Below are 16168 nucleotides of genomic sequence, written 5' to 3'. Positions count from 1 at the left end.
ATTTTCTGGATCTATACGTGTTTAGTCAAGGGTTAATTTCGGTAATGAGTTTTCCAAACTCAAGTCTGTACAAGGACTGAAATTCCATCAATGTCTACGTTATTTTCAGTTACAACTAGGATAAATTCGCAAAAGATTCTTTCTGCTACAATATTAATTTCACTATCAAACCAATCCGGGCTAGCCAGACACGTATATACTCTCTTTTATATTGATCATTCCCATGACTAGACTGGTTCCTATTCCGTTAAATAATTAGTACCGTGAGTCCTGTAAGAACAAGGTCACACCAACCTTGTACGGAACAGCTAGTGCACAGAAAAATCTATTTTGGACATGCGCACAGGATGACCGAGATTTAAGAAAAGCTTATAGGGTCACTGGCCAACAGAGCAGAGTGAGCAGAGTGTTGTAATCAGTCTGCATGACATCAAAAGCGATGGAAATTCTGAGAAACGTTTTCCGAGCTGCTGTTCAGAGATTCGATGAGCAAAGCATTCCTTATCGAAGATATTTTCTCCCAGGACACAACACTGTGAGTATTATTATTATTATTATTATTGGATGGAGACTTTGCTGATCGATTGCTTTACCTTCGCTCAGTTTGTGCGCTTGGTTAATTGTGTGCGTTGTGTCCGAGTGTGTTTCTTTCTAGTCCCCTGACGAACTTGTTTTAGATCGGAATGTAGGAAAACGTTGCTTATTTCTGATTCCCCACGCCAATTCCCTACTTTTGTATAACTTATTTGGACTTGTGGGATAATAAAGCCGACACTCCAATACATGTAGATGTACAGATTTCGCAAGTGTTTGAAAATTATGTGAAACAAAGAATAATGTTTTTGGATACATACATCTGTTTATTTATATATTGTTCTATTATTTATTTATTTTTTGTTCCAGTCAAATATTATTGGGTAGCCAGCAGATTGCAGTATTGTCTGGTAGCCTAAATTACTAAAATATGGAATCTTGAATCTTTAATCGCGAAGCTTCTATCAATTCTCTTCTACCTCAATCAATCGCCTGTGCTGGAGATCGTATTTTTTATATCCTCTAGCCGGCAGTAGATTGTACATACATATTTGCATCCTTCCATAATGGATTATACGTATTTACATCCATCCTGACTGACATACATATAGTAGTTGTATATTTGTCTCAGCATTATTACACAAATCGCCTTTTTTTTAAAAAGTTTACAATAAATTTTGTATGTTAAATTAATATGTGTGTCATTGTATACATGCGCCATGGAGTCTAAATTAAATTAAATATCTTTTACATTAATACGTATGTATGTTTTATTTTTAGCCACCTTCGTGCATGCGCATCAGCCGACAAACCTGAAGTTATGTAACGTACTGTATTCGCCCACATCATAAATCATTACGCCAGTTGGTACAGGTTTTTTCTTTTCTTTCGTAATTATTCCTAGTCAAAAGCATTTCACCTCGAATCCTCCTGCAAACGTATCGTTGTATCGCTATTATCGTTTTGAAAATAACGAGGAATTTGTATAGTTGTTTCGCTCTTATTGTGTTGAAGATATCGAACAATTTGTTTCACTATAACATTGCTTGCTCGTTATAGTCTGGAATAGAAAGATGGCCCTAGTTATTTCAATATGAAATTGCTTGCTCGTGATATTTTTGAAAGATGTCCCTAGTCGTATGTGGTGCAACCTGTACGTTTAGGGACACTTAGGAAATTAGAAATATAGATACTTAGTATAAGATTGCAGTGCGTGGAAAAGTGAAATAACACATTGTTTCTTTATTTTAGGTCAAAGGATTAAATACTAGTACGCAGAATGCTTTTCTATGGAAAAAGAGAGACCAAGACTCCACGGTAAAAGGTGAACGTCCTGTTATTAGGAATTTCTTTCCTGTAGATACTCGTTACCTTAATGAAATGAGACAACGGAAATGAAAGATTTGTGGTTGGGAGTTAAAGACATTAAAAGTCTACCATTTTACTCTTGTCTTTCAAGCGGCACACAATGTTATTAGCGTAGGTATCATCGTAGTCTTTGATGGATTGTCGTGAAACTAAGTAATAATAATTTCATCACCGTACCAAAAAAAAAAAAAAAAAAAAAAAAAAAAGGTTGACATAAAACTTTGTTTTGATCCCTCAGACTTACTTTTAGACGTTTTACCCTTTTTGGTGTTTTGAATGAAAATGCCGATCTGGTATAAATATGGTTGCCACACACTGATCATCTTCAAAATTATGTTATCGCTACTTCTTTTTCTAATGGATGGCCCTATCAATTCGAGGTTTTCACTAAAGATGGCGCTCTGCAGTGACCACTCTGCATACAGTTTAGTTCTGACAGAAAAGTAAATTTCCTCACTTTCTTTTCTTGTTATTCAAGCTATTTACAAAATAACATTGAATGTCTTAGATCTTGTTAAAAGAACTTATAATTCTCTTTTTTCTTTTTTGGTGTATGATTGGTGGGTGGAATATGGGTTATAGAGTATAGCATGGCCTTACTTCAGATGTGCACCTAAAAAATCGTTGCTCTCTCTGCTTGGTCATTTTCACTTCCTGAAAATTACAGGTAAATTATTTAGAAAACCGAGCCGATAACTCGTTTTCTTTTTTACTTTTATATATTTCTAATTCATTCACTGCACTTTCATACGCTGGTAACGCAAAACTCGTTTTTTTTCCGATTTCAATAACTCCTAACGTTAGTGTACATTAGGAATTGTTCACGCGGATCTTCCGAGAACAATGTAGGAGTCATTTGGGTAATTTGTGTAATAAATCTTATATAATTTACAAGAGTACTATATTTAACGAAATTTCAACCACAGTACACGTTAAAGGCAAATGCAAAAAGATTCACCTTACACTTGTTAGTTTATCAGAAGTACATCATATCTGTAGGGTTTCACCAAAAGACATATTCTAGTTGGTACTAAATGAAAATGGTGCCGAACTAACGTCCATTTCGAAAATAGTATTATTACTACTGCGTCTGAACGGATAGTCATATTGACATGGGGGTTTCCATCAAAAGTCTGCTTATAATGTTAAGTTGGTCCTAAATGGAGACAATGAGATGTAGTTTGACCTCCCAGAGCCGATCTGAGATGTAGTATGACATCCCAAGTGCCGATCTGAGATATAGTATGACCTCCCAAGTGCCGATCTGAGATCTAGTATGACATCCCAAGTGCCGATCTGAGATATAGTATGACCTCCCAAGTGCCGATATGAGATATAGTATGACCTCCCAGAGCCGATCTGAGATGTAGTATGACCTACCAAGTGCTGATCTGAGATGTAGTATGACCTCCTAAGCGCCGATCTGAGATGTAATATGACCTGTCAAGTGAGATGTAGTATGATCCCCCAAGTGCGGATCTGAGATGTAGAATGACCTCCCAAGCGCCGATCTGAGATATAGTATTACTTCAGAAGCGCCGATCTCAGATGTGTTATGACCTCCCAAGTGCCGATCTGAGATTTAGTATAATCTACCAAGTGCCGATCTGACATGTAGTATGACTCCCAAGCGCCGATCTGAGATGTAGTATGACCTCCCAAGTGCCTATCTGAGATGTAGTATGACCTTCCAGGAGCCGATATGAGATGTAGTATGACCTCAGAAGTGCTGATCTGAGATGTTGTATGACCTCCCAAGTGAGATGTAGTATGATCTCCCAAGTGCTGATCTGAGATATAGTATGACCTCCCAAGCGCCGATCTGAGATATAGTATGACCTCCCAAGCGCCGATCTGAGATATAGTATGACCTCCCAAGCGCCGATCTGAGATATAGTATGACTTCCCAAGTGCCTATCTGAGATGTAGTATGACCTCCCAAGTGCCGATCTGAGATGTAGCATGACCTCCCAAATGCTGATCTGAGATGTAGTATGATCTCCCAAGTGCTGATCTGAGATGTAATATGACCTCCCAAGTGCCGATCTGAGATGTAGTATGACCTCCCAAGTGCCGATCTGAGATGTAGTATGTCCTCCCAAGTGCTGATCTGAGATGTAGTATGGCCTCCCAAGTGCTGATCTGAGATGTAGTATGACCTCCCAAGTGCCGATCTGATATGTAGTATGACCTTTCAAGTGGCAGTTTACAAATCTTGCTATCACTGCTAGTCCTGGATTTAAAATCATATTGACATGATGTACTCACCAGAAGACTTCTTATGATGCCTAGTCACTCCTAAATTAAAATGGCGCCGTTATGATATCCAATATGGCTTCCACAGTGGTCAGATTGAAAATATTGTTATCACTACTTCTCCTGCTCGTATCAACATAGATTTTTTTAAAAAAGACTTCTTATAATGTTTTGTTGATTATTAATTAAAATTGTGCTGATCTCACGTCCAGTATCTGGTCATCTTGTTTTCGCTACTCATCTTAAATGGATAATTCTTTGACAAAGGCTTTTCATCAGAGGAGTTCGTATTGTGTCGAGGTGGTCCTTAAATAAAATGACTATGCCTCAATGTGGCCACATTGGTAGACTTGTTGAAAATATTGTTATCTCTGCTTCTCCCTAATGGTTAGCTTGATCAACATTTGGTTTTGAACAACAGACTTCTTATGATAGCTAGTTAGTCCTAAATAAAAATGATGTCCATCGTTCCTCCGACAAGGCTGCCACGACAACTGTCTTAAAATTTAAATGTCACTACTCTCCATGAATGGATGTTCAATATGACAGGGTTTTGTCACTACTCCCCATGAATGGATGCTCATTATGACATGGGGTTTTGTCACTACTCCCCATGAATGGATGCTCATTATGACATGGGGTTTTGTCACTACTCCCCATGAATGGATGCTCATTATCACATGGGGTTTTGTCACTACTCCCCATGAATGGATGCTCATTATGACATGGGGTTTTGTCACTACTCCCCATGAATGGATGCTCATTATGACATTCGGTTTTGTCACTACTCCCCATGAATGGATGCTCATTATCACATAGGGTTTTGTCACTACTCCCCATGAATGGATGCTCATTATCACATGGGGTTTTGTCACTACTCCCCATGAATGGATGCTCATTATGACATGGGGTTTTGTCACTACTCCCCATGAAAATGGATGCTCATTATGACATAGGGTTTTCACTAAAGATTTCCTGGTGTCTACTTTGTCATAAATGAAAATGGCGCCAAGCTCACATCCAAGATGTTCACCAAAGCAGATGATTTGAAGAAAAAAAAATTATCGTTGAAAACTGATTTTAACACTCAGTAGTTGGAAGAAGAAATGATCTTATCTTCGATTCCTGGAAACCCGTTTCGGTAGAACACCAATCTCTTCGCAAAAATCTTGCTTTCAGATTTATTGCCCTTGCAACTGACTGCGTTGTAAGGTAAAATCTTTCGTATGTAACATGTTGTGTAATTTTAGCTCTATTGGCCATAGACCAGAAGAGCTTATGGGATGTTCTGTTTTCTGTGAAGGATTGCCTTGAAACTTTACACAGCAATTATACTAGTGTCGAGTTGGTTCTAAGTGAAAATGCTGCTGCCCGGACCTCCAATATGGCATCCACAATGGCCAGTCTTGCAAATAGTTTTATGGCTACTCCACCTGAATGGTTTCCGTTATCAACACGGGAGTTTCACTGAAATACTTCTTATGAAGTCTAGAAGTTTGTTTGACCTCAATCTGTGGGTCCATAAAGGTCCCTACAGTTGAATGGTTGGCTGTCATTAGTGGGAAGGAGAGCTCGGGAACGGTCTTGCTTGCTTTACATCGCTGGTTTCTTGTTGCATTTGCCTGGTGTTTCTTGCGATTTTTTTGTCCTTTCTTTTGTTTTTTCGATTTTTTTTTTCTTCTTCAAAATGTTCTAAAAGGAGGGGGATGTTCTATGCTGTTTATAGAGGTTCTTAGTAGAAATCATGTATGAAGAGAGATTTTCAAGGTTATTATGGTATTACTAGTCGAGGTGTTTAGAGTGTGTTTCCTACGTTATGTTTTTTATAAGTTTTTAGATATTACCTCTTTCAGTTATATATTAATTAATGTTTTTAGAGATTGAATGTTATTTATACTTTATTTAGCAAGAGACCGGAGTCCTAGCCGATTACACGGTTCGTTAAGGACATCTAGGACCGGAATCGTAGCTGATTACTCGGTTCGTTAAGGACATCTAGGACATCCGATTTTGCGGTTTCCTTAGTTTTTTATAGGTGCTTCGTAAGTGAATTATTTATTAATACTTTTATAAAACTGAATGATATGTTATGGGTTTTTATGTGGTGGCTTCTAAATTTATTTAGCTAGTTACTGGGTCTTTTGGTTTTGTGGGGATAGTAATTATATTATGTTCCTAAGTCCTGCTGAGTCTATGAATTGATTTATATTTTTATATGCTGATTGTTTATTTTTTATTAAAGTCCATAAGCAACTCTGGGTATGTGTTAGGTGATCCAATCTCTTTTTGGTTTTTGATAAATATTTTCCGAGCGGGTTGATATTTTTTGCATATATTGAATACGTGGTGTAGATCTTCGGTGGTGTGGCAGCTAAAGCAGTTAATGGTTGCTGGTTTGGGTCCTATAAACCTTCCAAAACTGCTTGCTTGTTTAGTTTTTCCAGTTATTATCCTGTTTATGGTTTTCTGTTCTAAATAGGTACCCTTAGGTAGCTGTATGTTCCTATCTACGTTTTTTTTGGTTTCATGGTGCTTTTTACCTTTTGTGGAGGAGTTCCAAAAATCTTGCCATGTTTGGTCTATATATGTTTGTGCGAAGCTTATTGCTTCTGTAGAGCTATAGTTAAGCTTGATAGAATTTTGATCTCCTTGTTTGGTTTTTGCAACTATGTCTGCTGTTTCGTTGCCAGAGATTCCAATGTGCGACGGTATCCACATGAGCTCGACTAATTGATGTGCTGTGGTGATATCGTCGATTAATCGAGATTGAGGTCAAACTATCAGGGTTCCTTGAATCCATAAAAGCCTGGGGAGGTGGCACCATCCCCTTCCCCAGTAACAACTAGCAGACTGCGGTGCAGTCAGAAAAAAGTGGCACATGCACAATTGTGCGCACGCCACTATAATTAAACTCAACAACAACAACAAAAAGAGTCTAGAAGATCCTAAATGAAAATAGTGCTGATATGTCATTTAATATGACTGCCACGGCAGCTGTCTTGAAAATCTTGTTATCACTGCTCTTCCTGAATGGATGGTCATATCAACATGGGGTTTTCACTAAAAGATTGCTTATGATGTCGTGTTGGTGATAAATGATATGGTTGTAGTATGATATGGCCGCCAAAACGGCTGTTTTGGATCTCTTGCCATCATTACTACTGATGAATGGATGGTTATGTGGTTTTCACTAAAAGACTTCTTATTATGTCTAGTCCTAGCTAAAAAATTGTGCCCATCTGACGTACAATATGGCCACAAATTCTAAGTTCATATTGACATTGGGATTTCAAGACTGCTCCGGTGGCCTAGTGGTTAGAGCGTCCGCCTCGGATGTGGCAGGTCGTGGGTTCGATCCCCGGCCGAGTCATACCAAAGACTCACAAAAATGGTACTAACAGCCGCCTCGCTTGGCCCTCAGCATTAAGAGCTTAGTGTTAGGACTGGTGAGCCTGGCGTCAGGATAACATGACTGGGTGGGACATCATGCTATATGCCTGCGGCATGATGCCCCAGTGCTAGACATCACTATACACTGTCACACTGCAGACATCGTATTGAAATGACTGAAAAATTGTTAAAGCTATGTTAAAAATCCAAATCTCTCTCTCTCTCTCTCTCTCTCACACACACACACACACACACACATTGGGATTTCACCAGAAAATTTATAATGATATGTGGTTTGCCTTAAACGAAAATGGTGTTGGTCTGACGTTCAACATGGCTGCCACGACTAACATATTATACATCTTGTTTGTGATACTCCTCCTGAATCGTATTTATAAGATATTGTTATCTCTTCTCTTCTCCAGATTGATGGCGATAAAAACATGGGGTTTTATGTTATGATACCTAGTTGGTACTACATTAAAACGGTGCTAGTCGAACATCCAATATTGCTTTAAAATAATGTTCTCACTAATCCACCTGACTGTATTATGACTTGGGATTTTCACCAAAAGACTTCTAATGGTGTCTCCTTGAAAATCAGTTGGATTCAAATATCTTATGTGTAATTCAAAGAACCGTTAATTCCCTTTATTTTGGTATATGATTGATGGGTGTAATATGGATTATAGAGTATACAGCTTGGCTTTACTCCAGATGTGCACCTTTCAAAAACGTCATAGCTCCACTTGGTCATTTTCACTTCCTGAACTTCAGAGGTAAATTGTATAAAAAAAAAGAGCCGATAACATTTTTACATTTTATATATTTGGTAATTCATTCATTGCACTTTCAGAAGCTGGTATTGTCTGGTCTGGCAAAACTCATTTCCCCTATTTTAATAACTGCTATGCATAGTGTACTTTCGACTAATTCAGGCTGATTTTTTAGCACAATGGAGCAGTCATTTTAGTTAGCAGTGTGCTTAGATCATGTATAATTTCCCAAAGTACAATATCAAAAGAAATATCATCCACATTACATGAATGCAGCATAGAGGTATGCCAACATTCTCTCCATTGTGCATGTTTTAAATGCAAACAACTTCACCTTACATATGTCGCTCTCTCAAAAGTACATAACTAGTGAGCGCGTCCTATGCCGAACGATTTGATTCACTTTCAGATTTCTGAAAGGTGCATTTTCATTAGCTAATTCAAAGGTGACCAGAACATGATCCCTAAGCGGTCGCTGACAGATCTTCACCTAGGATAGTGAATATCTGATTTTAAACAGATTGCTTGAAAATTGTCTCAAGCTGATATCCAATATATGTACCACATCATCTAAAATAAAATAGTATTATCGCAGATGAATATGAGAGATGGTTTCCATACTCGACAGTTACGAGGAATAAATGATCTTGTTATGAATTCATTTAAATTCTTTTAGCCGAATACAACGTAGGTTCTTTCGAGAGTCTTTTATTTATGGATCGCTGTGAACTTTGATGCATATAACGATCATCATCTAACGATGTTATGATGTGTGTGTTAAAGTCAGTGCCCATTCGCTGACATACAGTCGCCTGTAATGTTTTAGAAATCTGCGAATGCAATTACTCCAGCACGTTCTAGTAGGTAGCTTTACAACTTAGTACAGATTTTGTTCATCGTCAAAAAGATATGCATATTGATCAGTCATTTTGCGCACACTATTCTTAGAATCAGTGATCCCCTTTGTGAATAAAGACTCGTCAGTAGCAGGCTAGTGAGAGCCGTGGAGGAGTAGTTGTGTCAAAAATAGTCAAGATTTTTTGGCGTGGGTTGTGCATATTCACAACAGAAAAAATAATATGGTGGCCTAGTTACATGACTTGTAATAACACCCAATTAGCCCCTTTTCTAGAGCATCCACCGTCGTGATATTATAGCCCTAGTACTACCGCAAAAATATAAACAATTCGATCAAGAACATACTTATAGCTGGCACATGTTCGTTACTTCAGCAGAATTACAAACTGACAAAATGTCCTTACTACAGCATAGAACAACAATATCACACACACACACACACACACACACACACGCACGCACGCACGCACGCGCGCGCACACACACACCGTGTAGCTGGCACACTATACTATTGAACTCTTACCACCGAGTCAAATGAAATAGATATGTGATAACATTGTGGTACTTCCAAATAACGGCACATAATAAATTGAAAGTCATGGTACACCATAAATGACGGGAAAAATCAACTCAGCAAGTTCTGGTTAGAAGAATGAAATATTCGACGAATTTGACATGGAAGTTACACTCTCGTTGATGTTATGTGGTGAATGTCAGTCGTGATATAAAGCATTTTCCAATTTTTATACATCTTGATTTTCCTACGTCAGGCAAAGAAAAAGATCTATTACATACCAATTTAATCTGACATGGCTGATCTGGCGTTCGATGCGGATGTTTAATCTGTGATTCTGTAGCCCACACTTAAAATTTCCGTATTAAACGCCCAGCCTGGAGCTAATTTTACAAATCGAAGTATTCATTAAAACAGTCCACTTATATAAGTTCGGGAATGAGTTATTGCAATACATTTTAAATTATTCAAAAATGTCCACTTTTAAGAAAGACAATCATATCGGATGAAAATGGGAAATTCACGCTGGGAATAATGGGAGTGTACCGTAAGTAGCGACGAGTATTTCACGTAATCTACCTCCGAGAAATTAGAGTTGAAGTTGACAGCAATATTTTGGACATAGTGCTTAACAAAGCAGTTAAACAACACGAGCGAGGGGGGGGGGGAGTGGGTTGTGCGCGTGCATGTGTGTACGAATGTGTGTGTGTATGAGAGAGAGAATTTTATAATCTATAGAAATGACAATTAAAGCAGAATAATAACTTAGATGAACTGTCAATATATTAAAATATTTTAATTACCTCTTGCTGGTTCGTCATTTCGCTTAGTTTCTATTCCACGCTAACTTCCATACGCCTGTACGTAAATGCCTGACAGTTCAGGTTCAGTGTACAAGAGGCTTTGTAGTGCACTACTTTCTTCATAAAACCCATATTTCATGTTTAAATCATGAGTATGTCTTATACTGATTTAATAAATCTGAATAAAAATAGAAAATCAAAAAGAAAACAATCAATTTATCAATTTGCATGTGTGAACTACATTTTGTAGCGGACACACTCGCAGGGAGTAGTTCATTCACTCGGTCAATACACAGTTACCCAGACCATATCGTAACTCCGTTCAAAGTGCAAATATGTGTATTTGTATGTGATATAAATAAATTATATGTATAGTATGTACGCTATATCAATGATATACCATTCATTGTATAAATGTTGCATTAAATGGAAACTCGGTAAGCCTCGGTTCCTTTTAATGAAACATTTATACATCTCGAGGTATAACATTGATACAGCGTACATACTATATATATATGTAGAGAGAGAGAGAGAGAGAGAGAGAGGGAGATCGTGTTGATGAAATTTGAGTTAAGTGTCCTTCACAAGGACAGAGCCAGCCTACCCGGCCTGGCTTAGGCGGGTATTGAACTTGCGAACCTGCTTTAATTCATGACAGGGTGTAATATTCTGCGGAAAAGTGTTAAAGTTAAAAGGGTAAAATTCCATATTAACTTTACAAGTACACCCCACTTAACCCTCTCCCCCATAATATAACGATTGCTTCTCAATAAAACATTAGCCAGAATTAATTAAAGCTACGTCACAACCACAAGTATAAATGCTAAATCATGATATATTAAGCGTAGTTTGTTTTCTTTTCCACAGAAAAAGCATCGGGTAAGTCGTTGTCACCAGAAGAGGTCGTTAGGATCACTCATTACAAGGATTCCTTAAGTTTAGATTTTGAGGACGTAAAGTTTGGAGATATTCCGCATGATACCCAACAGCTTCATGAGGCCATTACAAAGCTGGTGGAACCATCGCTACCTGCCACCGTAAAATTCAGTCACATAGTCGAGTGCATGTACATAAGTGGTCTAAAAAATCGGATGAGTCGCTTAGGATACGACAGCTATTTTCAAAGGTATAATGATGATCATGGAATAGCAGTTTTTCATAAGAAAAAGGAGGATGTCTAGAAATGCAAGCTCACCAGCGACACGGATCAAGCGGAAAATGACCAGACGTTTGGAGGTCAAAAATAGGCATTTTTCCTACAAGAGTTCATTATTATGTCTGCGAAGCGCATTAAGCTGGTAGAAACTTATTTCCTCCTTTGTCGGGTAAGATAATATTTATATAGAGATCATATTTGGCGAAACTTACATAATTTAATAAACGTATTGCTAATTCAGCGCGCTTTAGAAGAAAAAATATTTTATATAGTTTGGAAGAAAATACGGCGACTGTTTGAATTTGGAATGATGTTTTTGCTACAGAATGATATGAGTCATGGCAGTGTCTCGTGATCGTATATGAATCTAAAAACATGGTTAAAACTCAAACAGGTCTGGCTATCAATATTAGAAAAGGTTTATTTGTGCCGTTTCAGCGTAGATTCCTGCAACGTCCAAGTCTTATTTAAGCGGGTATTTACGATGTCGTTTAGTCCGATGCGTTTGAGTTCAGTTTAAGTAGACATAATCTAGCAATCAAACAGGGACACCTTTTCTTCATTCTGTGTAAAAAGGTAAATTTTATATCCAAAACTCTTTCTAATGTTTCAGAATTTGAAAAGATTTATTATGATGATGAGCAGACTGATACACATTTTTAGTTCATCTTGAATATCATTCACTAAATTTTTTGTTTATCACACTATTTTAGATGACTTTGATGAAGTTGTTAAATAAAAGCTTATATAGTCAAGATATATATATATATATATATATATATATATATATATATATATATATATATATATATATATATATATATATATATTCAAGATATATGTTGATTATGATTGCCAACGTGATCCACTCGCACTGAGTACGTGATCTTTCATTTGATTGGCTGAGTTTGCCAATACTCACATTAAGGATGTGATCTTTCATTTGATTGGCTGAATTTATCAACACTCTTGCAGCGATATTTCTTACCAGATTTTGATTGAACTTGCTGACTAATTGTATTGCACCCTTGAAAACAGTGATAAATTATTCCCGAAAATCTTGAGGAGAATGGTCATGTGATTCCTCATCACTTCGACTTATATAAATGTCTTTCAGAGGACCTGACTGCTCCGATGGCATAGTGGTTAGAGCGTCCGCATCGGATGCGGGAGGTGGCGGGTTCGAATCACGACCGTGTCGTACGAAAGACCTCTAATAAATGGTAATATCAGCTGCCTCTCTTACCGCTCAGTATTAAGAGGTTAATTTCAGGACTGGTCGGCCTGGTGTCAGGATAATGTGACTGGGTGGGACATCATGCTACATATCTGCGGTATGATGCCCCAGTGCTAGACATCACTATAAACCGCCACACTACAGGCATCGTAGCGATATGACTGAAACATTGTCAAAGCTACGTTAAAAATCCAAATCACACACACACACACACACACACACACACACACACACACACACACACAGACACACACACACTTTCGGAGTACCCGAAGGTAAGGCTGTTATTGACCTCCTGGAATCGGAGATAATATTATTCGTAACTAGATCCTGAATATGATTCGCCTTTTTCGACTATTTTTTATTAGTCTTATAGCTCTAGAGGCCCAGACGATTTTGTTTAAATTGTATGAATATCGAGTTTTAAGTCATTGCAAAGTGAGAATGTATTACACTTTGAGGCATGCCTCGTTTTCAATATATAGAAAGTTGAGGAAACAAAGATTTACTGAACCTTATCATATGATTTCGGCTTGATCTTTGATCTCTAGACAGAACACGCAATCTAAAGAATGTGGATAATATCGTGTTCAAGCCTAAAGAAAGAGGGTACTATCTTGTTATAGTTGCTAGATCTCAAAGTATTCCAAACATTGTTAAGATAATAAATGATCAAATACACTTTAATATTTGTCCAAAGCAAAATGTATAAATTATGTTAACAAATACTTAAGCCAATACAAAATCGTTTTAGTTTAATTTAAGAATCCACATTTTTTCTCTATGTGTTCATAATAGTAGCATTTCTTGTTCTTGTTTTTATTTCCAAATGCAAACATATTTGTACTGGAATAAAATGTTCTTTCATGGTCTCGAAAATTTACCCCATTTTTATAATTTTAAGGGGCAATTGTATACACTATCAGTAGTATAAGGGGACAGTCTGGAGAAGTGACCTTCTGAGAGTAACTCCAACATTTTGAAAATGCGACACTCTAGTTACAAAGAGCAGTTAATGTTAAAAACGTCCTTAGATTTAAAATTGTGGGCCAGTATGAGATTCTAAATGGAAATATTAAAAGCTTATGCTGGTTTTATATTGTAGTCGGTATGTGATTCTGTAGGAATTTAATACTGAATCCAACACACATTCATACCAACCAGTCGACATAAAGCAACATAAGCACCTAAAGACTTAATGAACATTCGCGTGAATAGATGAATTGAGATTAAAATGGTGGCTGTAATGGTGTTCTATTGGTGAAAGAAGAGTGGTTTTAATATATAGGGTCTCCTCTGTTCAGCATAGCTGCCATTAGATCGAAGCTAAAGGTCGTTCGAAAAATTCCGAAATCGATGACTAGCGGAGATAAAAGAAAGCTCCGGATATATTTTATTGAAATAACTGAGACTAAAATTATCACTAAATTTCAGAAAGTGAGGCAGAATAAATCGAAAGCTGAAGGAAAAGAAAACATCTGAATATGTTATTAAAATGATTGGGATACAAGTTGCTATTAAAATCTTCACTGAAACGGAATTCATCCGAGACTAAGAAAACTCCCAGAATATTATATTGAAGGTGAAGCATAAACTGAAAGTTATGTAGTCTTTATGAAACTGAAACGGAATTTGTCGTAGACAATAACAGTAAAACAACAACATCAACAACAATAAAAACCCATTAAAAGTATATTTCAATGACCGAGACTAATAGCAATGCCAATACCACGAAACTGAATTGGAATTTAGCGGGAACTAGAAAGGAATCGGTAAAATTTTAAGTGAGAGAGATGGGTAGGGAGAAAGCGCGTTGTGTTGGTTAACACGTATTCTTACTGACCCACACACGTTCTGAAAGATAAACACCCACATATTCAAACAATAGGATGAGTAAGTAGGTTTTATTTGATGGCGAATAGCACACGTAATTACAACCATACATACAAATAAACCAATATGGAAAGATAAATGACATGAAATGGTCACCAACACGTGATCTTAAAGGCAAACACCCACCAATATAAACAAAATGGAAGAAAATGGGCTAGGCGAGGTTCAATAATACCTACTTATGTACAAAGTCATATTCTTATTAACAAGCATTCTTGTTAACAAATGCATCCACAGCAACAAACATATATTTATTATACAAACAAAGGATAGGGTGCTATTTTGATTTTACATACATACATACATACATACATACATACATACATACATACATACATACATACATACATACATACATACATACCAAATATATTGATGGATGGGCACAAGGACTAATGCGTATATGCACACACTCATATACATACAAACGTATATACAGTCATTCTAGCTGTTGATGGGAGCCGAATCATTGATAAAAGTGAAAAGAAAAGTAAAGAACATAACCTTGAAACGAGACAATTGAAAAACTGGGCAGATCCAGTAAGTCTGTTAAGAATCTATATAAATGTCGATCTGAAACAACTTATTAAAGAAACGGGTATATAGGCCAACGCCAATGCTGCATATAACGTCCGAACCATACATGGATACGGGAAAGCTTGGCAACATATAACGTCGGAACCATACACAGGAATGGGAAAGCCAAACAACATAGAACATTGGAACCATACACAGGTATGGGAAAGCCAGACAACTTATAACGTCGGAACCATATACAGGTATGGGAAAGCCAGACAACATATAACGTGGGAACCATACATGGGTACGGGAAAGCCTGGCAGCATATAACGTCGGAACCATATACAGGTACGGGAAAGCCTGGCAACATAAAACATGGGAACCATACATGGGTACGAAAAAAGCCTGGCAACATATACCGTAGCAAGAGTAGCAGAAGTGAAATTCTTGAACCAAAGTTCAATACAACCAATAAGCTCCTCCTTTCATGGCAATAACAGATATCGATAGCAACCAGTGTTTACAAATACGGCAGGGAAATTTGAAGGATTTTCAAAGGAGGTAAATCTTGCTTAAATAAATTTATAGGGAATTTCACCACAACCCACCCACCCCAAAAAGTAAAAATGCAGATATGTCATTCAATTGGCGAGTGATCTTAATAAAAACGAACATTGCAAACAAAAATAAATAAATAAAAAGTATTGTACAATAAAAGTACAAACATTTGAAAAAGTTAAAATGGTCAAATGAATTTAATTTAAATTAAAAAATTATAAAAGTGGTTAGATAATAAATATTGAAAATATAAAAAGTGAAAAAAAAATTAATTTATAACTTTAAAAATGGTTTATTTTACAATTA

The 16168-nt window shown here is 37.0% G+C and overlaps 1 protein-coding gene across 1 annotated transcript; it reads left to right on the top strand.

The window, feature by feature from the left end:
- Positions 1 to 329: 329 nt before the first annotated feature.
- LOC149785173 (uncharacterized) lies at positions 330 to 13771 on the top strand. The gene is made up of 3 exons (XM_089978967.1): positions 330 to 535; positions 1786 to 1858; positions 11367 to 13771. Exons 1-3 carry the CDS (start codon positions 425 to 427, stop codon positions 11678 to 11680), a joined length of 498 nt encoding a protein of 165 aa, XP_089835093.1. The 5' UTR covers positions 330 to 424; the 3' UTR covers positions 11681 to 13771.
- Positions 13772 to 16168: the final 2397 nt, after the last annotated feature.

The sequence above is a fragment of the Sinohyriopsis cumingii genome, chromosome 13 (assembly GCF_028554795.1).
Source record: "Sinohyriopsis cumingii isolate HCF-2022 chromosome 13, ASM2855479v2, whole genome shotgun sequence".
Lineage (NCBI taxonomy): Eukaryota > Metazoa > Mollusca > Bivalvia > Unionida > Unionidae > Sinohyriopsis > Sinohyriopsis cumingii.
The sequence above is the reverse complement of the archived record's forward strand: the minus strand, read 5'-3'. Positions and strand labels throughout refer to the sequence as shown.